The sequence below is a fragment of the Rosa chinensis genome, chromosome 5 (assembly GCF_002994745.2).
Source record: "Rosa chinensis cultivar Old Blush chromosome 5, RchiOBHm-V2, whole genome shotgun sequence".
NCBI classification, from domain to species: Eukaryota; Viridiplantae; Streptophyta; class Magnoliopsida; order Rosales; family Rosaceae; genus Rosa; species Rosa chinensis.
Window position 1 is genome coordinate 74,044,788 of NC_037092.1, and position 24,437 is coordinate 74,069,224.

General features: G+C 37.2%; 5 protein-coding genes across 5 annotated transcripts; 3 read left to right on the top strand and 2 right to left on the bottom strand.

Annotated features, from left to right (window-relative positions):
• Positions 1 to 779: 779 nt before the first annotated feature.
• Positions 780 to 5,796, top strand: LOC112168427 (cytosolic enolase 3). Its single transcript, XM_024305551.2, has 13 exons — positions 780 to 1,078; positions 1,210 to 1,364; positions 1,512 to 1,698; positions 2,100 to 2,171; positions 2,251 to 2,367; positions 2,515 to 2,595; positions 3,030 to 3,106; positions 3,388 to 3,491; positions 3,832 to 3,930; positions 4,065 to 4,150; positions 4,441 to 4,527; positions 4,666 to 4,863; positions 5,437 to 5,796. Exons 1-13 carry the CDS (start codon positions 974 to 976, stop codon positions 5,506 to 5,508), a joined length of 1,440 nt encoding a protein of 479 aa, XP_024161319.1. The 5' UTR covers positions 780 to 973; the 3' UTR covers positions 5,509 to 5,796.
• A 479-nt stretch (positions 5,797 to 6,275) lies between these two features.
• LOC112201699 (probable sugar phosphate/phosphate translocator At3g11320) lies at positions 6,276 to 8,716 on the top strand. Its single transcript, XM_024342613.2, has 4 exons — positions 6,276 to 7,026; positions 7,720 to 7,823; positions 7,918 to 8,146; positions 8,291 to 8,716. The coding sequence occupies exons 1-4, from the start codon at positions 6,562 to 6,564 to the stop codon at positions 8,435 to 8,437; spliced, it is 945 nt and encodes a 314-aa protein (XP_024198381.1). The 5' UTR covers positions 6,276 to 6,561; the 3' UTR covers positions 8,438 to 8,716.
• Positions 8,717 to 9,010: 294 nt separating this feature from the next.
• LOC112165739 (proliferating cell nuclear antigen) lies at positions 9,011 to 11,043 on the bottom strand. The gene is made up of 4 exons (XM_024302364.2): positions 10,635 to 11,043; positions 9,741 to 9,893; positions 9,557 to 9,654; positions 9,011 to 9,455 (listed from the first exon to the last, which is right to left on the bottom strand). The coding sequence occupies exons 1-4, from the start codon at positions 10,951 to 10,953 to the stop codon at positions 9,225 to 9,227; spliced, it is 801 nt and encodes a 266-aa protein (XP_024158132.1). The 5' UTR covers positions 10,954 to 11,043; the 3' UTR covers positions 9,011 to 9,224.
• A 1,439-nt stretch (positions 11,044 to 12,482) lies between these two features.
• On the top strand, positions 12,483 to 15,899 carry LOC112165718 (mitochondrial uncoupling protein 2). Its single transcript, XM_024302342.2, has 9 exons — positions 12,483 to 12,777; positions 13,283 to 13,501; positions 13,604 to 13,682; positions 13,833 to 13,966; positions 14,075 to 14,173; positions 14,291 to 14,395; positions 15,071 to 15,145; positions 15,392 to 15,478; positions 15,608 to 15,899. Exons 1-9 carry the CDS (start codon positions 12,697 to 12,699, stop codon positions 15,629 to 15,631), a joined length of 903 nt encoding a protein of 300 aa, XP_024158110.1. The 5' UTR covers positions 12,483 to 12,696; the 3' UTR covers positions 15,632 to 15,899.
• Positions 15,900 to 18,202: 2,303 nt separating this feature from the next.
• On the bottom strand, positions 18,203 to 19,864 carry LOC112168217 (protein GRAVITROPIC IN THE LIGHT 1). The gene is made up of 2 exons (XM_024305342.2): positions 19,282 to 19,864; positions 18,203 to 19,027 (listed from the first exon to the last, which is right to left on the bottom strand). The coding sequence occupies exons 1-2, from the start codon at positions 19,859 to 19,861 to the stop codon at positions 18,258 to 18,260; spliced, it is 1,350 nt and encodes a 449-aa protein (XP_024161110.2). The 5' UTR covers positions 19,862 to 19,864; the 3' UTR covers positions 18,203 to 18,257.
• Positions 19,865 to 24,437: the final 4,573 nt, after the last annotated feature.

A 24,437-nucleotide genomic window follows, 5' to 3' on the forward strand; every position in this document is an offset into this window, starting at 1 on the left:
CGGTCACTTCACGTTGCAACATAAACAATGTTAGTGAGAATGGGATAAATTGTAGCCAAATATGAGAATAGATTTAGGAGGTGATATTACACTTTTGTGTTTTAAATTACTACTACTTTTGCACCATTTTTGCGTTTTTATTAGAACACAAAAGAGTAAGCTTCACCTCCCTAAATTTTTATTAGAGCTCACAAAGTCATCATACGGTCATGCCTCCTAAATTGATTGTTGGAGAACGGTGCAAGAGGCAGTCGGTAACATTGCTGGAAACAAAATAAAGCCAAAAAAAAAAAAAAACAGTAAAATTAATGTTATATATAATGTTCTAAAAATCGCTAGACAGTAGGTGGGCGGTGAAAATGAAAGCGAATAAAACTCAAACGAAATTAATTTAGGCGGATGTTTATTTTATTTTAATTTTATTATACAAGCATATAAACAAATACAACTAAATCCAAAAACAATCCTTAGTAATATTATTGATTGAAAACATTAAAAAAAAGAAAGTATATATTGAGTACTACAAAGATCAATTTTAAGCTGTTTAACCACAAATAATAAATATTTTGTCCTAACCCACTTAAGCCTAGAGAGATTTTTAGAAAAATGATTACATAGCAAGAGATCCAAATATGAATTTGGGAGGTTTAGATTACAAACGCATGAAAAGGGTGGAAAAAATTTTAAAAAATTAGAAGAAAAAAAAAAGGATGTGGTTAGAGAGTCGAAACGTTGCGTTTCAGTGTAGTTAGCTGATGATGCAAATAGTTAGGTTTGCATTTGAGACAAGGGGAATGCTCATTTCCCAGTCTTACGCTTAATAAAACCCGGCAGCTGAGCTCCGACTGCTTTCAGACTTTCCGACTCGGAGCGAAGAATATTCTTAAAAGAATATTCGAGAAGCCAGGCAGGCTTAAGTTAGGAGAGCTCAAACTGAAAACGAAGAAGAAGAAAGAAACAAAGAAAGAAGAAAATGTCGGTTCAAGAGTATCTGGATAATCACTTGCTCTCTCGCAAAATCGAAGACGCCGTCAATGCCGCCGTCAGGGCCAAAGCCGCCGATCCCGTCCTCTTCATCGTAATTCTCTCTCTTTTCTCTTTGATTTTCTTGGAAAATGCGTGAACAAGGTTGATTTCCGTTTGAATTTTGGCACCGGTTTTCGGTTCAATTTTGTGTTTGATGTTTGTTTCGAAATGAATAATTCGCAGTCGAATCATATGAGGAAGGCGATTCCGTCAGTGATAACGAAGGTCAAAGCTCGGCAGATCCTCGATAGCAGAGGAATTCCTACTGTTGAAGTTGATCTTCATACTAACAAGGGCATGTTTCGTGCTTCAGCTCCGAGTTCCGATCTTACTGGATTGTAAGCTTCCCTTTTACTGCTCTGTGATCTTTGAATGTGGAAATGCTTTGTATGATTGGAAAATTCGAGTTGTTATTGCGCTTGTGAAGAATTTATTATAGTAGAGTATGAGATTCTAAGACGAATTATTGTTTTGGGGAATTGCAGTGGTGAAACTAGGTATGAGGCTGTTGAGTTGCGAGATGGGGATAAGGGATCGTATCTTGGAAGTAGTGTGAATAAAGCTGTTAAGAATGTGAATGAGAAAATATCTGAAGCATTGGTTGGGATGGATCCTACACTTCAATCGCAGATTGATCAGGCAATGATAGACTTGGATAAGACAGAAAAGAAGGTACGGTTGTCTACTTGTTTCAGCGTGGTTTAATGTAATTAAGCTGCTTGTTGAGTATTAGTTATTGCTATATCTTGATTTGTTTCATAATATTGCATTTCTCTTATCTATGGTAGTATGCACAATTATCCTTGTCTATATTTAAGAGGATGGCAAATTATAGGCAGGCATCTCTCATAATTATTTCCAAATTCTGCATAGCTGAAATTGTAGATTATAACTGTAACAAACATCTATAGTCTTAATCTGGATTTTTCTGCTAATAACTTTCTGAATCTAGCTGAAATTGGATAATATGAATCTCTTGTTAGTCACTGTACGTGTTGTTAATGTACACTATTTATGTTTGCTTCTTTCATCTTTTGGAGAAGTGTCATGGTTCATCTCAAATCATCTTTCAGGGTGAACTTGGAGTGAATGCCATATTGGCTGTGTCGATGGCTGCTTGCAAAGCTGGGGCTGCTCAGAAAGAGGCACGTATAAGTTATTAGTTTCTTAAATATGCTAAAAGATATATGCCACCTATTGTTTCTGAGAAGAGATCAACTGCAGGTTCCACTGTACAAACACATTGCTGACCTTTCTGGAAGACACACCCTGACCCTGCCTGTTCCTGCTTTCACTCTTATAAGTGGAGGAAAACGTGCTGGGAATAGTCTAGCCATTCAGGTATGCTCTGGTAAGCTTTAATGTTTAGATACGTTCTTTTTAGCTCTCTGGGTTGTCAATTATGTGTGGAGAGCGGTTTCAAAATGGCAACTTTCTTTTCTCTTTCTTTTCTTATGAGTACTTGTATTGACATCATTATATATTCAGGAAATTATGATTCTCCCAATTGGAGCTAACAGGTTTGAGGAGGCACTACAAATGGGATCAGAAACTTATCATCACTTGAAGGTATACCTTTTGTAAGGCTGTTCAACTTTTGAGGTGACTTTCGGCATAATGTTCCTTGTGACCTGATAATTACGCACGTGTTGAGTTGTTTATTTTTTATGAGTAGTCATCCATATTTTACTTGCAACTTGACAGGTCAAAGTCTGTAGCTTATTGCTAGGGTTCCTCTGTATTAAATATTTATTTATCAAAAAGTCATTGTGGAAATCCCTGAAATGAATTCCCCATGGCACTTCATGGCTGAGTCTCAACTGATCAATCTCTGGGTATGCATGATAATTCATTGGGCTTACATGGTCAAGTCAATATCCAGCTGTCAATAGTATCCCATTTTAAATGTGCAAAATTTTAAAGACAGCGTTTGCTTTGTACCAATGAGATGTCAGGATGTCCTTCTACTATTGATTGCTATTATTGTTTATAAAAAAGAGCAGGCTGTTATTGTAGACAAGTATGGCGCACATGGATGTAATGTCGGTGAAGACGGTGGTTTTGCTCCCAACATCTCCAGGCAAGTCTGTCTTAGTATGATATGTCATGTTATTTAATTTCTATACCTTATGTGGATCCTGTTCCCGTCTCTGAAACTGCTTTTGAAAAGGAATAAAAAGGGTATTTTCAAATGGGAAATCATATTAGAAGCTCTTAAAATGCTTAAAACATTATTCAAGTTTTGCTTGACTAATTATATTTTGCTGCTGTTAGCTCTTATGTTTTTCCTCCCAGACAAGGTTAATTTGTAAAATGTTAATTGATATTGCTTATCTGAATATATTCTATCTGTGTTGGCAGTTTTAGAGAAGGCTTGGATCTTGTAAAAGAGGCTATCAGCAGAACAGGCTATAATGACCGGATAAAAATAGCAATTGATGTTGCTGCTACGAACTTCTGCATGGGTAATGGATCTTTCTGAACAATGATCTTTTAGTTGCATGTGCAGATGGAGAAATTAAATAATCCTGTCTGTTCTATACAGAGCGAAGACTTAGATAGTGTAGTAAAGACCAGAATATATCTATTCAAGGAAAGGAAAAGATGTTGATGTGTGCAGACTGTACTGTTTGTACACATTCGTTGAACAAGTAAAGCATGGTTCTTTTGGCTCTGATAATGTTAAGATTGCATTTCAGTTCTTGCATCTCTTTCCAGATAGGGTTTGTCTAGGATTTTCGCCTGTAATATGACACAGGTTGCTTTAGTGACTGATATTTTATGTTCTGTTTCTGCATGATACAGGTACAAAGTATGACCTGGACTACAAATCACCGAATAAGTCAGGGCAAAACTTTAAGTCGGCAGAAGATATGATTAAGTTGTATAGAGAACTTTGTACTGGTACATTAGAAACTCTTTTCATCTTTCTCATTGTCTTGAATTTTCTCTCTTACTTTTTTTTAACTCTATATCCTTTCTTTTTAATGTTAACAGTTTCTCCCCTTTTCTCCTTTTGTTTGTGTTTGATGTCTCAGAGTACCCAATTGTATCAATTGAAGATCCGTTTGATAAGGAGGACTGGGAACACACCAAACGCTTTTCTAATCTTGCAATTTGTCAGGTTGGCTCTGTTTTCTTCTTGTTATATTATTGAAGGCTCCTGTTGCTTGCATCTTTCCCCGAGTTTAGCTTTGACCGGAGAATACTCTGGTTTTGGTCCCTTATGGAGGATTATGTATGACAACTAGATATGGAGGCAACTGCACTTAATTTTTGGTTTTAGCCTACATCATCATCCAGTGTTCATTGACTTACATAAATAATTTGATGACCTTGCCCCTGATTTTGGCTGAGCAGCTTAGGATCTCGAATGCATAAATTAATTTGTTGATCTGTTCAATGGTTTTGCAGGTAGTTGGAGATGACTTGTTAATGTCAAATTCACAACGTATGAAGAAAGCAATAGAGGAATCTACGTGTGATGCTCTTCTTCTGAAGGTATTTAGTTTGTATTTGAACGTAATATGATGTTTTCATCCAAGTGTTTATTCTGCTTTTTTTGTTATTCTAAAATACATTTTCAAGAATAGGAGAGATTAAGATAGAGCAACTGACAGTTTTATGGTTCAAATTTAGATTAACCAGATTGGGACAGTGACTGAGGCCATTGAAGTGGTTAAACTGGCAAAGGATGCCCACTGGGGAGTTGTGGCATCTCATAGATGTGGTGAAACTGAAGAGTCCTTTATAGCTGACTTCTCTGTTGGTCTCTCTACTGGTCAAATCAAAGCTGGTGCTCCTTGCAGAAGCGAGCGACTGGCTAAGTATAACCAGGTCTGCTTTCATACTCACATAATCATATCCACAATTCTTTTGTCACTCAGCTGCTTCACAGCTTACACATTTACACTAGGTAGCATTTAATAAATTGTAAATGAACACATGATCCAATTCTGTGATTTAAAGGCCTTTGCTCTTGGGAGTATGTGAACTATTTTTTGCTTTTACATATTCCAGGCATGGCAGTTGCTTCTTTTCTCTTCTCTTTTTTGTTCTTTCTTTTTTCTTTTTCCCAGCTTATGACATAATACGTTAAAACAAGTTCCAGGGATAAATTTTTTATCTACATATATACAATTCAAAGTCTGTCCTTAATGGTGAATAGGAACAAGTTGGTCTTCACCATCTAATTAATAACTTGAGCTCTGTCTCTATACTCCCTACTGCTAGTTCTGGCACATTTTCGCAGACATCTCATTGGTTAATATGAGCCATATGGTCATTTTGCCAAAAGAGGTTGGACCACCTCTGGGTCTACGGAAACGACTGCCTATGTATAGATATGCGGCCTTGTTTTGGTACAATGCAAGGCATGATTTGAAATTGATAGGCCAAAGTTTCTTGCAGTTGCTTCGAATTGAGGAAGAGCTTGGGGACGATGCATTTTATGCCGGTGAAGAGTGGAGGGAATCACCCTGATCATTTTCTTCAGGTTTCCTCGGAACTTCCTTATCCTTATTTCCTCACTCAGCAAATCATTCACATGCCACATATTCAGGGAGGTGTTCAGCCGCTCATCAGTCATTCTTCTGCTTCGTTTGTTTTTGCTGAGTGTGTGTGTGTGTGTTTTGTTTCTCTCTCTTTTGAAGAGAATAGAGAGCATCAAGGAATTTGTAATTAGATCTGCAAGTTGTAGACAAGGGCCATTAGCCTGATGAAATTTTTGGACACATTGGAGAAATAGAATGCAAGCCCTTTTTTTGAGTAGATTTTCTCAACTTGTGTCGTGCATGTAGTTATAATTTGATTTCTGTCCTTCAGAACTTGACATAATTGCATAAGCATGCTGCTGCTTTTGGATATTAGACGTGTAGCTTTAATCACCAAACCAAGTGAAAACTCAACCAATTAAAAGCAAGTGGCCCTAATCAGGATTACAGCTTATGCAATGTGCTTGTTAATGATATTCGCTCACGAACAACAAATTCCAATATTCAAAGGATGCCATTGCCATATTTAGTTTCAGAACCATGAATTTAAACAAGGCCGTATAACATTAGTGCATGAGTTCAGGTTGTGTCACTGCTCGAGTTAAATCGGAGGGAATCGAACCCGTAAACTAGTCTAATCCGGACATTATTTCATAGTTCGATTAGCTGAAAAAGGCACATATCTAATGGCGGAAAAAAGTAACCCATTTCATGGTCTGTAACCTATATATTAGTAACGTAAGAAACAAAAACCATGAAAACAACGTAAGGAAACAAAAAGCACCTCCTCCGACTTTAAAGGCTTAAAGCTAAAAACCTACGTCCAGATTCTCTTGTCCATCATCTTCCTCACATCCTCCATTTCTATAATCCAATTCCTTCCTCCGATCACAATCCCTCCGGCTCTCATTTCCTTCCCTTACAACATCCATTAATTTAGGCCACCATTACATCTCAGAACAGCTCGAAACTCGATCATTGTAACACCAATCCATTCAGCTTTTGATCAAAAAAAAAAAAAAAAAAACAGAAGCCATCAACAATGTCGTCGGACCCGAAACCAGCAACAATGTCGACGAGCCGGGTCTTCACCGTGGGGTTGATATCGGCATGGTACTCATCCAATATAGGAGTTCTGCTATTGAACAAGTTCCTCCTAACCAATTACGGGTTCAAGTACCCGATCTTCCTGACCCTCTGCCACATGCTGGCTTGCTCTTTCTTAAGCTACGTTGCCATTTCATGGCTCAAGGTGGTTCCCATGCAGAGCATCAGGTCAAGGGTTCAGTTCGTCAAGATATCGTCGCTCGGTTTCATCTTCTGTTTGTCGGTCGTCGGCGGGAACATCTCGCTCCGGTATCTGGCGGTGTCGTTCAACCAGGCGGTGGGCGCCACGACGCCGTTTTTCACGGCGGTTTTTGCGTACTTGATGACTCTGAAGAAGGAAGGCTGGCTCACGTACCTTACTCTTGTACCTGTCGTCACCGGCGTTATTATTGCCAGCGGGGTAAGAACGTAATTACTCAAGCTCCTTGGTCCTTATGAAATTTTTTTTTTTTTTTTAATTTTTATTTCTCTGAGTTCTGAGATTAATTTGATGTTATTGACTTATTAGTTGCTGCTTGGATCTTTTGAGCTTTGAGGGTTAGAAGTTAAAATTTATCATTTCCATACATTAATTTAGCTTTCCCAATTGTAATGTAATGTACATTGTGTTTTACAATATGTTTACATTAGTTTGATTACCTTTGATATAAAAAAAACGAAAAAAAAAAAAACACCCAAACTAGAGCAAGTTTGCAATTCTACATGTTTTTGTGAAGAGCTATTCTTTGTATACAATTAGTGTTACTCTAAATTTTTTGTACAAAATAAGTGTATACAACGTCTCTCTCACAATAACTAATCACGTGTGTAACTTATTAGTAATATCTCATTACTCATTTATTGCAAAAGTAACTTAACATATAATGTTTTTGTCACAATAAGTGATCATATATAACTTACCGGTAATAAGAAATTACTCTCATATTCGTTGTATCCCCATTTTTTTATGCAAAAATTTCAAGGGAATTTGTATGAGGTAATGCTCTTTTATAGTTGGGTTATTCATTAGATATAATTTCCTGTTCATGTTGTAAATGAATGATGTTGATCATTAGACAGTTGTTCACTTTTTGTGATTTTACATTGACTGAAGGGAGAGCCAAGTTTTCATCTCTTTGGATTTATAATGTGCATTGCTGCAACAGCAGCACGGGCGCTCAAGTCAGTTCTTCAAGGGATATTACTGTCTTCTGAAGCGTAATGATCCAACACTCTACAACATCTAATGATTTGAATGATTACATCAAGTTTTATCGATTTGGTTTACATTATGTTTAAATTTGTTTATCAGGGAAAAGCTAAATTCTATGAACCTCCTCATGTACATGGGACCTGTTGCTTGTGTAATTCTTCTGCCTGCGGCACTTTGGATGGAACAAGATGTGGTTGGGATAACCATTGCTCTTGCAAGAGATGATGTGAGAATCATATGGTATCTAGTATTCAATTCTGCCCTTGCATACTTTGTGAATTTGACCAACTTCTTGGTAACCAAACACACAAGTCCCCTGACTCTCCAGGTAAATTATTCCTCTTCATGATCTCATTGAATCTAAATGTGTCATCAATTCAAGAATCTAGCTTTGGCATTGTATATAGTATTGTTCTATTCCATTACGTTTCTCTGTGTTTGTTTCAATTAACATTTTACGTGGCTCTTCCAGGTTTTGGGAAATGCAAAAGGAGCTGTTGCTGTGGTTGTTTCAATTTTGATATTCAGAAATCCAGTATCAGTAACTGGGATGCTGGGTTACGGTCTCACAGTAACAGGAGTAATCCTATACAGTGAAGCCAAGAAAAGGGGTAGATAAGTCATGGCTCAGGTCGTGAACCTAAAGTACTAATGAAAATGTAAACAGCCCACAGTTTTTATGCGGTAGATTTTTTAAGTTGCACCGTCTTAAAGTTTTTAGCAAAAGAGGAAGATAGCTTGGGGACAACTGTATTAACTGCTCTGTATCCTGAGCCTCCCTTCATGTGCTAGCTCAATTTTTTCTGTTCGTTTAGTCTTTCTTTCAAACAGAAACATTTGGACGTTTCAGTTTCTGTACAATACAATTTTGTTATAGTACTGAAATATTATTGATTTACCCGTATAAGATTCTACAGATTTTGATCAACTGAAATTGGAGTTCATGAACTCTTCCTTACAAGCATTACAGGCCCTTAACTCAAGTATTCAAGCTGGATCCAATTATGACCCAAATCAGAATTCTAGCTCAAGATAGCATAGCAAAAAAAACAAATAAAAAACTGCAGATCATGGGCAATTGGGCGTATGGTTCTTTAAGGTAGCAACCTAGAATTGTAAGTTCATGACAATTAGTTGAGTGGATTATATAACCATAAATCAGATAAATCAAATAAGTAAAAGAACCCAGAAATAGAAGGATAAACTACATTGTTTTCAATTGAAAATCTAGAAGATAGTACCCACTACCTACGAACTAGAATACTTCTGAACTACAGAAAAGCTTACTCAATCACAGAGAAAGCAGCGATAACCTCAAACAGAAATTGTACAAGCAAATCCTCTACATGGATTTTTAAAAGCACAATCAAGTCAACTAAGGGCAGGCCTGTGCCATGGCATAAGGGTCAAACTTGAGGCTTTGTCTCATCTTCATCCTCTTCTACCTTCGGAGCCAAGTAGAACCTTATGTAGCCCATCTCAGCAATCTTGTACTCAACCACAACTGGTAGTTCCGAAGAGAGGCTGATAGTGACTGTGTTTGACAGGGGGGATGCTTTTGTGAAGGAGTTCATGTACCTCAGAGCAAATGTCAATGAAACTGGCTCATTCATCTCTATGATTGTTGCTTCTTCAGGCTGCAATTCACACAAAGACCAAAGTTAGACATTGGATCCTAACCAAAAACATATGCTTCTGAAAGGAGATGTACATAGATACAAGCATTCAATAGCAATACCTTGTCAACAGTAGTGTTCTGCCTACAGACGATATTAGCAGTGCCGATATCCCCTCTTGTAGAGAACTTCACACCTTCCTTTGTCACAGATATCACAACTGCAAGCACATCAACCCGCAACTCAGAAATCCATGATACAAACAGGCCAAATTTAGAACCACTTCTAGAGGGATAAGAACAATACCAGTATCACCGATGCCGCTGAGGTCTTTGCAAATCCTGGCAAATTCAGCAGAAGGCATCCTAACAATTGCATGGTATTCTGCCTCTGGAATTCCAAGGTGCTCACTATCAATGTCCATCAGCTTCATCTCAAAATCAGAAATTTTATCTTGCGCTGCAATCCATTACCCAAACAAAAACACCAATCAGAAAACTACAACTGAAAGGAGTGTTAAACATTGAGAAGGCAATCACCATTTCTTCAACATGAAACAGGAATCAAATTGCAAACAAATATTTCTGAAAGTTTCTGTCTATCTATTTCATTTCTCTCAATATCATTACTTCCCAACGTCCAAACCCTCCATATTTTTATCAACATCAATATCTAATACAACAAAATTCCAAGCCATGGGCCGGGCAACTCTGCATCAAAATCTCAACATAAAAACTAAAAACTAAACCAGTTTAAGATTCACCAATCTTAAACTATCGGGTCAAACAGCTTAGTATTACAAAACCAAATAACTAGGACAGTTCTATCAAATCCAATCTGGCTTCAATTTCAAGACTCACAAGCTTCTTTATATACTAATGGAAGATTTAAAAAAAATGAGATTTCAAGAAGCCACCAAACAAACAGATTTATGCAATTGTATAGTTCCACTGTACTTCTCCATCCAATTCCAACAAAACAGGTCATGATTTTAAACCAAATAACCACAATTTTCCTACCAAATCCAATATCAAGATTCAAAAACCTCTTCCGCTTTCTCTTTCCAACAAATTCTTCATATTCAAGAGCACAATTACTAATCAAACATTCAACAAACAGAGACCACCAAAAACAAAAAGACTAGTAATTCAAAAAAAAAAAGTGAAAATGAAAAAGGTCGTGAGAGAATCAAGAACATACTGGGGCTCTCAAACATGAAGGTGACAGTATCGCTCCCATCGTCAGCCTTGATGGTGATGATGTCATCGTTGCCGGCGCACTTGAGCATCTTGGACATGTTGCCGAGGTTCATCCCCATGGAGATGCTCCGATCGCAGCGGTAGTGCTCGAACCCTTCAGATCTGAGGAGGAGGGCGACGAGGGCGACGTGGCTGGAGTCCATGGCCTGGAGGGAGAACCCGGTGGCGGAGCAGTCGAAGTTGGCGTCGGTGACGAGGTCCTTGATGGACTCGAGAACCTTCTTGAGAAGGGAGCCCTGGACCAATCGGAGCTCCAACATGGTTTCCGGTGGATTGGGATTGGGATTCGGGTTGGGGAGGGTTAGGGTTTTCTTTTTTGGGGGGAAATGAGCGAGGGAGATGAGAAATGGGGCGGGGCGGGGTTAGGGTTTATATAGTGGGAGTGGTTTTGGGAATTTTTGGGTTTAATTGGCGGGATTTCGTGGAATTGCGTTCCCGCTCACGATTGGGGAGGACTTGCCTACGGTGACTGTCCACTCTAAATCATGTACCTCAACTTTGGAGTGGACTTTTTTTTTTCTTTTTTGAAAGGATTTGTTTTTTGGTGTCAATGACTTGTTTGCATTTGCCATTGAATTTGGGGCAGTATCAAAATATATCCAAAAGAACCGATAGTTTTTTTTTTCGCAACACAAAATTCTTACTAACTGCCTCTCTCAGCTGATTCAATGAAACGTTGAGTACACAGACAGGGAGATAGTTAAACCAAACCGAGAGAGTTGCCTATAATTCTTAGCTTATAAGATTAGAAGGGATTCAATCATCTGTGTCTACAATTCATTTTATGAATGTCCAGGTCCAACCTACCAGGCTCCACTGGTACTACGAGTGTTGGTCATATGTGGCTATAGTTGTAGCCAAACCAAGTTACCAATCCCTTCGGTCACTATTTTGATAATTATTCTTGTATCTATGGTTGGTTTTTGGTTAGTTAAATGCTGGCCCTCCACCATTACTAATTTTGCACTAAACTTTTTTTAGACTGAGTGGACGTATTTGCCTTCCAATATTGTAAAGAATTTTCAACTAATCTAACAAATTTTTTTTTTTATTTAATGGGAAACTGTTGAGTTGCTGGGGGTATATCTGACAATTAGCTAACTAGTAATGTCATATTTTTGGTGGAGGCGGTATAAATATACTGGTAACAGATGCTTTCCTCCTTCAATTGTTTTTTCTTTCTTTCTTTTTTTGATGAATTCTAACAGATTGATGTCACATGAGTCATGTTCTGCATTCATTATAAATCCCTTTCTCATGAGTTGACATCCAAACAGACATCAATTCCATTCTTATTAGAGAGTCAAATAAGTGACTGCAAAAATTAATTTTATCTCAATTTTCACTAACCATGAGTAAAAAAAAGTAATACCAAGGTAGAATTATAAATTCACCACAAGGGAAAAAAAAAAAACAAGAAAAAGAAATTGGGTTAACTCAAGCGGTGGGATTTTCTCCTTAGAAAGCAAGATTGTTCTTACTTAGATTAGGCTTGCTGTTCAACGAGCGTCTCTTTACACTATAATAAGTTCAGTTTAGATTTGATATGTTATTTCTATTTTCTGATTTTCTTGTGTAAGTTTTATTAAACTCTTGTATGTTTTCATAGCTTAATTATTAATAAAATCAATTCAGATTATATTAAGTCAGGGTTTCATGAGTTCGGGTTAAGTTAGGATTTTGATCTCCTCCAACACTACTTAAAAAAAAAAAACACAGCAGTAAAGAATTTTTTTTATCCGCAATTATTAACCTAATAAGAACTATACTGGTGCTAAAATAACCGGAACGATGTCGACAAGGTAGAATTGTGAAAAACAGAGTTGACAGAAGAGCAAAGGCCTTGAATGGAGCCTAAACAAGTTGTACCTTTCCTTAATGATTACTCATCGCTACCATCTTTATAACCCTTCACGCCGATCACTCTCTTCTCTACTCAAATCACCCACAAATTTCCCCCACTTCTTTGCCTTTCTGAGCTTTCTTTCGTTTTGCACATTCCAATGGCGGATCTCAGCCCCAGGTCTGAGATCTCATTCTTGCAGACGTTCTTGTGCAGTGCCTTCGCTGCTTGCTTCGCTGAGGTAATCCATCATCCTTTTCTTTATATCTAAATTTCACTTCTTTTTTGTTGGTTTTAATTTGCTTAACTGGGTCGGCGGTTTGATGATCATTTAGCTTAAATTTCTGTACTTTTAGCTTAATCATTGCATTTTCTTACTTGGGTTTTGTTGAATTTCGTGTTGAGCAATCCAGAGTTTACATGATGTCAATACATTTTCGGTTTTTTGGGTTTATGTTTTAAATTAGATGAAGTTAAACTTAAGGGCCTGGTATGATGCATCTGGAAATTGCACAATGTGGATTAAAAGGCAATGAGGAATGGTTGGTCTCTCTCATTGCTTTGATATACATGATTGGTCATGTTGATTATGTTGGGTTAGAGTCGAAATGTCTCGGCCGGCATGATTTAGTCCAATTTAAGCAATTGAATTACAATTTGAGGTTCCTTACAAGGTCTCAACTTCGTGTGTATTCGTAAGAATCACAGCTTGGTACATATATAACAGGAAATATATTCTTTTGCAGTTCTGTACCATTCCGTTGGACACCGCTAAAGTTAGGCTCCAGCTCCAAAAGAAAGCAGTTGTAGGGGATGCAGCTGTTGCACCTAAATACAGGGGCTTGTTGGGTACTATGGCTACCATTGCTAGGGAAGAAGGTTTAGCAGCACTTTGGAATGGTATAATTCCAGGATTACAACGACAATGCATCTATGGAGGCTTAAGAATTGGGTTATATGATCCTGTGAGTTTTTGATGTTATTCTTTCGTAATACAATCCTGAATTGCCTGTTTAATGCTTTCTTTGTGACACATTCTGTATATCCATAAACTACTTGTTGAACAGGTCAAACTTTTCCTTGTTGGCAGTGCTTTTGTTGGAGATATTCCTATATACCATAAAGTGCTTGCTGCACTATTGACTGGTCAGTGCAACCATCCTACTAATCTTATTGTATGCTAGTGTTTTTCATTTGTAAGGGTCTACAAATTACTGTCTATATATTCCTTGCCTTCTGAATTAAAAAGTGGGAAATTTAACATCCTATTCTTATGACAAACTTTTACATCAACAGGTGCTCTGGCTATCGTAGTGGCTAATCCAACAGACCTTGTAAAGGTTCGACTCCAAGCTGAAGGAAAATTGCCAGCTGGAGTTCCTAGGCGTTACTCTGGAGCTAAAGATGCTTATTTCACTATAGTGAGGCAGGTTAGTTTTCTTAATGTAGAACAATGTGCTTCTTTGCCCCTTTCTTTCTTTATAAATTGTTTCCTTATTAGATTATTTATTTGTTTATTTATGTTTGTCAAAAATTAGGAAGGTTTAGGAGCTCTGTGGACTGGGCTGGGACCAAATGTAGCACGAAATGCTATTATAAATGCTGCTGAGCTAGCCAGTTATGATCAAGTGAAGGAGGTAGTATCATTGCTTTCAATCTCCGATGTTCAAGTACTATTATAGATTGCCAGTTATTGCTAATTTCTACATATAGGATGATATCGCAATGAATCCTAATTCTTCATACTTATGCAGACAGTTTTGAAAATTCCAGGGTTCACTGACAATATTTTCACTCATCTCCTAGCTGGTCTGGGTGCTGGTTTCTTTGCAGTTTCTATTGGTTCTCCTGTTGATGTGGTATGCATTCTGAAACCTATTAGCCTTAATAATAAATTTGGTGCTTCCATTTATCATCACAAGGATGTAATTTGTGTAGCAGTTTAAATTTCAATCACAGTGACTTCCATACACATAAGAAAAGGTATTGAAACTTTAAAGATTTTATTGACGCAAGAAACAAGACTCCCTTTTCTTTTTGTTATTCATCAGCATATATTGGGACCCTGGCTTTCAAGAACTGAATGATAATGACATAGGTGTAAGGAATTATTACTAGCTGAATTGTGAATATAAAACAGACTTTTAAATAAGAGTGTATACCATGACAGATAGACCAAAGATTGACAACTAGAGGAGTAAGGAACTATTAATAGCTGAAGTATGAATAAAAAGAGTACTCTCTCTCTCTCGCTATATATAGAAAAATATTGACAGCCATACATTGACTAGGAAAAATTGGATCTATGATCAGTAGCATGCTGTAACTGCTTATCAGTAGCATGTTGTATGTGCTCTCAAATTTTAATCATAACTGAATGCTGTTGTTGCAATGGTAGCATAAACCTGCGCATTAATAGTTGCAGGCTACTACAAGGGTGGCTAGTGACAGATTGAATTGTCGTTTTCTTATTATATGAAACAATTTACATAGTTAAGGCAAATGTTGCCTTGGATCCCTTGCTTATGTTCCAGGTGAAATCTAGAATGATGGGAGATTCAACTTACAAAAACACCATTGATTGCTTCGTCAAAACTTTGAAGTATGAGGTATGTTGATTTATTTCAGTTTTAATCCATTCACTGTGCCAACCAATAGTTCACAATCTCCAGAGGTGCAGAACTTGATGCTTTCTTTTACTGTTTTCAATCCGTGCTTTCACCCTGGTTCTGTATTATTTGTAGTCATTGCCCTCTAGATCTGTTTAATATCTTAGCAAAGTCTGAAACCGGATATGGGTTATGTCACCAGCTTCATAAAATATCTATTAACTTATGTCTGCTGATATAATACAGGGGTTTTTGGCCTTCTATAAAGGGTTTCTTCCAAACTTTGGTCGGCTAGGATCTTGGAATGTGCTTATGTTTCTAATGCTAGAGCAAGTAAGATTAGAATCATAGTATTTGTTTAATCATTTATTCACTTTGGGGAGGTCTTTCGTTTTGGTTTTCACTCAACCTTCTTGTAAAAAGTAGTGATGCCTATTTGCTCTTATTTTTTCTGCGTGCCAGGCAAAAAACGTTTTCAGGGTATAAATCTGCTTTCCGGATTTTGAGTTCAAGCATGAATGCACAACCTTCATGGGAATTGCCTCCACTATTGTTAAAGATCCATTCTTTTGGTTTTTCAGTCTTGTGCACTGCACTGTATTTCTGATGTATTTGTATCATTGGATAGAACTTGAAAAGTAGATCTATTTAGAAGGCATATCAGATCATGTACATTTTAGTGGGAAGCTATTCCCTCCCACTGTACTGAACAATTACATAATATTTATCAATTTCATTCTCATTTTACACCAAATTTGGTTGTTGTATTTGCTTACACTAGATTCTAATCAATTTGCAATTTGAAAAAGCTGATCTGCCATAAATAACCCTCTTATGCATCCAAATCAAGACCCAGTATCTATCAACAACAAACCAATTCTTCTTGGCTGACGAAACCCTAGCCGCCCGAAGACCGGAGTCAATTATCTGCGGGACCTTGCACGTCCAGCTGCGGCCCTATGTCTGACCTGGCCTCTAGCCTCGAACTGCCGGATGGTTATTTTTCCAATCTCCTATATCCAATAATTCTTTTTTAGGGATAGCTATGTTCTTTTTTATAGAAGCTTGATTCTTTTTGTAATATTCATGAGCAAAAATAAAATATAACATTCCCTTCATTCCTTTTTGTGTAGCTTTTATCCCAAAAAAAAAAAAAAATGGCCATGCAAATATGCATGCCAGATTTTTTTTTTCACAAATAACACTTTTGTGATGACATTTTTGTTGTCGCAAATAACTTTTGGCGACGACAAAAGAATTTCATTAGTGGTTGAGGGCGTTGCTATTGGTATTTGCAATGGCATTTTCGGTCGCAAGATTTTTGTAAAGACAAAGGGTTTGCCGTCGCTAATACTCTTGCGACCGAAAATGCCATTGCAAATACCATTACAACGCCACCAACTGTTACGAAAGCTTTGCAGTTCCCAAAAGTCATTTGTGACTGGAAATTATCTTTTATAGGCAAAATCAAGAGAAAATAGAAATAACCATAAGAAACTGACCAAGAAATAGACAGAAAGCAGGGAAACACCTATGAAGGGCGGAGATGCGTCACCAACTCTTAAAAGAAAAGGGAGAAAACCCACTCAAAATTTCAATTGGTCACACTCACATAAAATGTTAAATGTTAATGATGGGAAACAAAGAAATTATTTTTCGAGTAAAATGGAATCTCTCACAAGAAAATATGACCAAAGATGATAGTAAAACATATATTAATTGACTTTTAAGGTGTGTGTGAATAACAATTTTATTGAAAGTTATATGATGATTATGTAAAATAAATTTTTTGTTTTATTTTTTTTTTCTAAAGATGATCAAAGAATTTCACTCCTACCTACCCCCATTGGTGACTCGAACCCATAACCTGAATCCTAAGTAGTGGACGCTCTAACTAGGGCTGTCAATTCCGACACGACCCGATAACACGACTCGAAACCCGCACGAAATAAAGCGGGTTGAACCCGCACGATTAAAAAGCGGGTCGACGGTGGGTCAACCCGCCATGACCCATTTAACAAATGGGTCGGCCACGGGTCAACCCGCTAACACGAAGTGAACCCGTATAACCCAATTTTGCTATGTTTCTTCTTGAAATTTTGGATGTTCAGATTATTTTATCATAGGATTAGACAATTTGAAATATTTCACTTTTTAATTATTAGATTTAATTATTTATGAATTATATATAATTATTTATATTTTTCGTCTTGTGGAGTTTTTAGTTAATTTAATCAATTTATGTATTTTTTTAGTTAAATGGGTCACATTGTTGACGCTTAAATGAGTCATTTTGTCTAACAATACACGACCTATTTATTAAATGGGTTAAGCGGGTTGGAAATGGGTAACCCGTTTAATAAATGGGTTGGGTTTGGGTTTAAATTTTTGACACGATTATTAAATGGGTTGGGTTTGGGTTTATATTTTGCGACACGACAAATACCTTAACCCGACACGAACCCAACCCGACACGACCCATTGACAGCCCTAGCTCTAACCACTGAGTTAACACCACTTCGTCGAAATAACTTAAATTGATTAATTTTCACATTACACTGATGTAAGTTATAACAAAATGCATGTGACGGTGGAGATCGTGATGTAATTCTTATAATACATCATGGATAAAGGTGTTATTCAAGCTATGGCTTGGAAGCCTTGCTTGTTATGTTCTTGGTGAATTATAGAATGTTCAAATTTAATTTACATAAGATGGCAATAAAATGGATTGGCGATCAAGATCACAACATCATCCCATCTAGAATCTAATCTATCTATTCTCAGCCCCATGCATCTCTTCTCCAATCCCAATTTAAAAGTATGGGGAGTCCTCATCCCCATCCTCAATGTAAGATATCAATTGATCAAACAATTTTGTTTCTATTTGCTTTTTGTAAATTATAATCCGCAACAAAATGAAGTCCAAAACATTATAAATTCGGAATTCATAACCACGGTTCATCAATACATATTACTTATTAATTTAAGCAAAAAGACATTGCTTATTGCACACCGTGACACATTCTCAAGTTCTCAACATTAGAGTAGCACCACAACAGTAGTAACAATAGGAGTACTAGGACCTTTTCTTGATAACTAATCAAGACGTCTAATTCTTGGATACAAGGTAAACTCTGGCCTTAATAATCGACCCATTGCCAAGCTTGAACCCTGGAATTAAGGGAAACCCAACAACTTGACCCGAAGGAACTTGTCCTGGAGACTTGAGAACACTCTCCATGTAGTCTGGATGAAAATCAGCTCCTCTGCCAGCCTCAAACTGACTTGGTGCAGGGTCAAGCGAGAACGCCAGCAAGTGAAGCAACCACATCGCCTTAGCCAACTCCAAGAACTGCCTGTAAAACTGACTCCTAGGATGCCTGCCTTCTACAACTTGTTGTCTCTGCTCCAAGTCTCCGAAGAATGACTCCTCCATCTTGGGATGAACAATAGCCAAGTACTTGTTGGAGCAAAACTTCCCAAAGTTACACGAGGGCTGAATATTGAGAAGCTCTGCGGAGTCCATGCTTTTCATGTCACAATATTCGGCGAAGCAGTCCCGGTGATACTGGTCTGGGCTGAGAACTGAGGAGAGGCCGTTATCCATGTAGAAGCTCTCGTGGTCGAAGCCTTGAAAGACTTTACGGGAAATGTAGGACTGAAGAGCGAACTTGGCGTTGGCACGTTGAGTTTGGATTACAGAGGAAGCGCTGATCCTCCTAGCTGTGGCAGTGGCGGCTTCAATGGAGCGTACGGCCGCAGCGATATCCCAGTGAGCCGCACGCATGAGAGAGAGGAGAACTATAGTGAAGGTGTCTAATGCCTCTCTAACTCCGCTCATTGCCCCCTCGAACAATTCTGGTGCAGGAGCTGCTGGAACTGCAAGTGATTACAAGCTATTAGTTGCTATAAATTTTGTGGTATATATCCAAAAAGCCAAATGAACTTGTATAGGGTTTCAACTCTTCTAGTTTCCTGATGTTGTAATAAATGACACCATAGGTTTTTGTCTATTTTCTAGTTATCTCTACGATTTGTCACTCAAACCCTGAAGTGGCCATGAATTGCTACAAGGTGTTATTGCATGCCCTAATAATAATAAACTGATCCAGAAGGGGCTGTTTGTACGTTACCTTGAGTAATGCAATTGACCTTTCTCCTAGACAGAGACGTCCAGCTCTTCTTCCCGCTAGTGGTCTCTCCAATAATGCTCCTGAGCTTCTCTTTGAGATTGTCAACCTCCATGTCTCTAGCCTTCACCTCTCTCTTCAGCTCCTCGATTGCCGCCTCGTACGGCACTACCGCCTCCCTCAGCATATCACCACTACCTCCACCGTAACATCTTCTCCTCAAGTACCTCTCTCTTAACTCTCCCAGCCTTCTCAGCTCCCCCACCACCGCCACGTCAGCCGCCCTCAGCTTCTCCGGGTCCCATGGGTTGTGGGCTTCTTGTAGGCTCACGTATGCAATTGTCATGGCTGAAACGGCGTTGAATACTTCTGTCATAACTACGAACTCCATTCCCATCACCTCCTCCTCTTCTTCATCTTCATCTTCATCGTGAGTCTTGTATGCTTCTTGGTCTCTCGTGCCACAATAATCAGCTAGGTCACCGGAACTTCTGTTCCTGCCGGAGGAGGCGGGTGGGCGGAGGTTGCAAGCAGCTGACACTTGCTGAATTAGATCGGAGAAATTCCAAAACCTTCCCGCCATTCCGCCTTTTGTCCTCGGCTTGACCATTTCTGATCGCAGAGACAATTCTGTTTGCTTCCCGGAGCCCATTGGTTTTACATGGAAGTAGAGCAACTGTGGGTCAACTTCTAATTTCACTTTTTCCTGGTTCTGATCCCGGTGGGTGATCACCATGTTCTTCTTCTTCCTGTGTCATCCAAATCCGGAGTTATTATGTGTCATCAAATGAGGCTTTTACTACACACAATTAATTAATAACACTTACGAATAGCATTACTCTTTATCATTAATAAAATGTCGTACTGTGGCTCATCGAGGAAACACAGAGATTATTCGAAATGTACGGTCCTTTTGGACCTTTTTGCAAAGTCTTTTTTTTTTTTTTTGTTCACATACAGATCGATGAATATGCGATATTAGATCTTGAATAAATTTATCTCAGAACAAATAAGTGCTTACGCACAGTTCTTGGACCATCACTTCTTTCAATTACTCACTGTTAGTTCCTGAATAATTTACCATCACTTTTGAAAGAACCCCCTATTCGGTCCTTAATTTTGTATTATTATAGAAAAAGAAGAAAAGCCCCTATGTTTGGGGGGGGGGGGGGGGAGGGGGGGGTGATGAAGGACATGAAACTGGACCCCTCAAAAGAGAAATGAGATAAGTTAGTGTACCGGTGGGTATGAGATACCCTCATTTACAATTATTTGAACAAAAATTTACAAGTATTTGAACCAAAATTACAACATTGAGAACAAAAGTTACCATATTCATTTACACTATTTACATATAGTTAAACAAAAATTACAACATTGACAACGAATTTGTTCAAAAGCTTGTAAAAATGTCGTAAGAGGTGTAATTACCATTATTAGAACTAAGATTACAACATTGACAACGAATTTGTTCAAAAACTTGTAAAATGTCGTAAGATGTGTAATTACCATTATTAGAACTAAGATTACACAAAGTATGACTCAAATTACAACTTTGACAACAAAATTTGTTCTCAATTTTGTAAATGTGGGTATGAGATACCCACCACTACACTAAAATTTCCCAAGAGAAATAAGTGCCTTTCAAAAACAAAAAACAAAAAAAAAAACAGAGAAATAAGTGAAGTGTCGACAATATAAAAACATATAATTTCAGAGAATGTACGATGATAAAAAGAAAGGGCCTTGGATCTCTTAACAACAAAAGCTGGGACAGAAGACCACCAAAAGCTAGAATCCCGAACGGCTGTATCCGGCTATCTGCCAGCTAATATATTGTAGACATTATTTTATTTTATACATTTCACAGGGTTAGAGCTCTAGAAGCAGATAGAATGAGCTCATATATGCATCCATAAACACAATAAAACGTGAACTTGTGAAATATAATATATAACTAAGAAGTTGTTTGATTACTGTAAACGACTAGAGATCGAACTCGAGCTAGTTCTGTATCCTATATGCATTACCTTGAAGTTTCAAGATGCGAGCAACAAGAAAAGAAATTAGGAAACATGGTTTATAGAGCAGAGAAGAAGGAGCTAGAGGGATATGAGAGCAAGCTAGCTAGCTCTGGCCTGGGATGTTCTAATTAACAAACTTGGTATATGTGAATGATGAACAAGCTACAGCTAGTGCGACAGTATTTATAGGCTCCAACTCTCCAAGTCATCTCCGAACATGTAAAGATGATTATTGTGCTATGGCGTGGAGAAGCCTTAAAGGGTGATAGTATTCTTTTGGGTTACCAATATGAGAAATTCTTAGCTAGGTAGGGCAAATTACCGGTTATGTGGTATGTCCGGCCAATCATATCTCTCTATTTTTTAATTGAATTCTAAAACTACCCATGTTTATTTATAATGAAATACCCAAACTACCCCATGCATAGACAATGATTGACCGAGCGTACGGCCACGTAGCACGCCTGCCCTACCTAAGAATATCTCTACCAATATATGTTTTCACACATGCATTGGTTTTTGGCACTTGCAGTCACTTATATATGTTGAAAATATGAATTCCACATGAAAAAATAGGGGTATTAATTGTCTATGGACTTATAAGGACTTATGTCAACTATTGTTGAGTCATATAGGAAAATGAGAACATTGTCTATAAGTTTATAAGGATTTAAATTTCATCTATTATCAATTAGTTTTGGTTATGAAGCCCATATTACTTTATCATTATATTAGAGTTTTTTTTATTCCATGCGTGCATATCTCGCAGCCACACAAGCTCCACGTCATCTAATATAAATTGATCGTGTGTATCATGGTTTCAAAGCAGAATAATTATCCCACTTTTGTATGTCTCACGACTACACGGGCTTTACGTCACCCAATATAAGAGTCTACATGTATGAGTTGAAAATTCGCTACATGTGCGATGCCGTGTTGGTATCAAATTAAAGCAGATTATCCCACATGTGAATGCTTCACGACCAAATAAACTCCACATCACCGAACATAAGCATATTTGAGAAATATGAAGTACATAATAATTGGAGGAGCTCAATTAGGGAGCTTATTGGATATTGCAAATGGTGTCTTTGGTACAAGTGCGGTATACTTGACCTCTCAACATCGACGAAGAACACCTTAGTCATGAAGGTGCTATCATTATCAAGGCATGTCAGTTATTGAATGTTTTTGAGTCTTCTTCTTGACATTATGCCCTAAGAGCATCTCCAACACTTTCCCTATATTTTGATTTTACTCTAATTTAGGGAACAATGAGCCTCTTTTGCTCTAACAAATTCTCTATAATTATCCCCATTTTAGGGACAGTGAGGAAAGAGAAAACTAAATTTCCTAAATTTACAGCAATCTCTAAAATTTTAAGGAATGATTATGGAGATTTTAGAGATTGCTGTAAAATAGAAAATCTGTTGGAGTTTGAGAAGAAAAAGAGGTTAAAGTTTTGATTTTTACTTAATTATAAATACAAAAATTATAGGAAACCTGTTAGAATTACTCTAAGAGTTCGTAACTAAGCCACTTATTGTGTAGTTTACCTACGCATTGCCTTTTGCTATATATTGGTGGAGGAATGATGCATGATTGGCTCACTCCGTCCATTTTAAAATATGCAAGTAATTAATATTATTCTAATAATGGAGTGTACTAGGTACTCTTTCCGTAGCCAATTCATGATAGGGTTTAATGAAGTCATTGTCAACTCATTGATTGTAAGTTCTGACAACAATTGAATGAAACTATCTCTTTTGATCGTGAAAATATGAACTTTTACACACTCTCTCACTTTGTATATATAGTACTCAGAAACAAATCTACTATCCATAATTCTTCCTTTCCAAGACTGTTCTAGAGTCACTGCATGCATGCTCTTCATCATATGGTAATTGTTGCTGATTTTTAACATTTCATTTCTAATAAATGCGTCAAGAAAAAGCACGATCATTTGAGAAGAGAATTATTACTAGCTATAAGTTTTTCAAAACCGTAAAAGACTAATTAGTCGTAGAGTCAATAATAGTTGCTTTTTTCGTTTTTCATTTTTATCAGAAAGAGAATTTCCTATCGAGAAGACCACCCACGCACTACTATGTATTATTGCTACCTAACTTAGCTCCCAGCCATTAAAGTACTTGTCTCATAATTGTAGTAACCGGCCCACTATTTCACTCCGTGTCCAAGCATTCATGTAAGAACCAAAATATCGGATTTCGATGATATATCGATGGTTTAGAAAACGAAAATTTTAATAGAAATATGGAGAAAATTTCGATATCGATAAATTTAAAAGAAACAAAGGAAATCTAGATAAAAATATGGAAGTTTGAAATAAAGCTTTTAGAAATGCTTATTTGATCAATTTTCTCTTGTATTCATATAAATAAAATGTTGAGCAAACTCATTGCATATGGATTTGTAGTGAAATAAGATAAATTCATATACGCTGACAAAATAAAGATTTTTGACATTTAACTTAATATATCTCAACTTTTGATGTTATATGGTTTAGAACACAATTTGAAACATGAAATTACACCTATAGTCTTTTACACATCCTAATTTATGTGTAAAAGTTCAATATAGTTGAATATAATTTGCCTTTATTACTTCTATTAATTCACCGAAACATCTTGATATAAAACTAATGTAATTAGAATGAAAGACAAGTTTAATCACACATTTTCATTTATTTTTATAGAGAGAAATCATTGTTTGGCTAATATGTTTTTTTTTTTTTTTTTTGATCAAAATTTGGCCAAGAAACTTGGGTTTTGTTAATTGTTCGAAGCTTTAACCTTTTTAATTATGCTTTGTTCATCAGTTAAATATAACCCAAGCTGGATGTGTATCGAGAGTCAATTTGGTTGGATTGGCAAGGGCCTTTAATTCGTTTGATGTTGGCAGAGGTTTGAAACCCAACCTTGAAATTTGGCTGGTTTATTTTTTGAACACATGCTAATATTGCGACAGCTGTCCGATATTTTGAGGATTTCGTCGATATTGGTGAGATTTTCAGAAATTTTGAGAAAATCGAACGATATCAACTTGGTAGGTTAATTAAATATCGCAACATGAAAAAAATGAAATTGTCGGCGATATTTCATTGCCCTGCTGTAA

Excerpts from the sequence above, each read along its gene's own strand:
- LOC112168427 (XM_024305551.2), top strand. The coding sequence starts at position 974 with ATGTCGGTTCAAGAGTATCTGGATAATCACTTGCTCTCTCGCAAAATC. Across the intron at positions 2,596-3,029 it reads AAACTTATCATCACTTGAAG|GCTGTTATTGTAGACAAGTA; the intron begins GTATACCTTTTG and ends AAAAAAGAGCAG. Across the intron at positions 3,492-3,831 it reads TGCTACGAACTTCTGCATGG|GTACAAAGTATGACCTGGAC; the intron begins GTAATGGATCTT and ends TGCATGATACAG.
- LOC112201699 (XM_024342613.2), top strand. The coding sequence starts at position 6,562 with ATGTCGTCGGACCCGAAACCAGCAACAATGTCGACGAGCCGGGTCTTC. Across the intron at positions 7,824-7,917 it reads ATATTACTGTCTTCTGAAGC|GGAAAAGCTAAATTCTATGA; the intron begins GTAATGATCCAA and ends TTTGTTTATCAG. Across the intron at positions 8,147-8,290 it reads CAAGTCCCCTGACTCTCCAG|GTTTTGGGAAATGCAAAAGG; the intron begins GTAAATTATTCC and ends TGGCTCTTCCAG.
- LOC112165739 (XM_024302364.2), bottom strand. The coding sequence starts at position 10,953 with ATGTTGGAGCTCCGATTGGTCCAGGGCTCCCTTCTCAAGAAGGTTCTC. Across the intron at positions 9,894-10,634 it reads CTTCATGTTTGAGAGCCCCA|CGCAAGATAAAATTTCTGAT; the intron begins GTATGTTCTTGA and ends AATGGATTGCAG. Across the intron at positions 9,655-9,740 it reads CAGCGGCATCGGTGATACTG|TTGTGATATCTGTGACAAAG; the intron begins GTATTGTTCTTA and ends ATGTGCTTGCAG.
- LOC112165718 (XM_024302342.2), top strand. The coding sequence starts at position 12,697 with ATGGCGGATCTCAGCCCCAGGTCTGAGATCTCATTCTTGCAGACGTTC. Across the intron at positions 12,778-13,282 it reads TCGCTGCTTGCTTCGCTGAG|TTCTGTACCATTCCGTTGGA; the intron begins GTAATCCATCAT and ends ATTCTTTTGCAG. Across the intron at positions 13,683-13,832 it reads GCTTGCTGCACTATTGACTG|GTGCTCTGGCTATCGTAGTG; the intron begins GTCAGTGCAACC and ends TTACATCAACAG.
- LOC112168217 (XM_024305342.2), bottom strand. The coding sequence starts at position 19,861 with ATGGCGGGAAGGTTTTGGAATTTCTCCGATCTAATTCAGCAAGTGTCA. Across the intron at positions 19,028-19,281 it reads GGTCAATTGCATTACTCAAG|TTCCAGCAGCTCCTGCACCA; the intron begins GTAACGTACAAA and ends AATCACTTGCAG.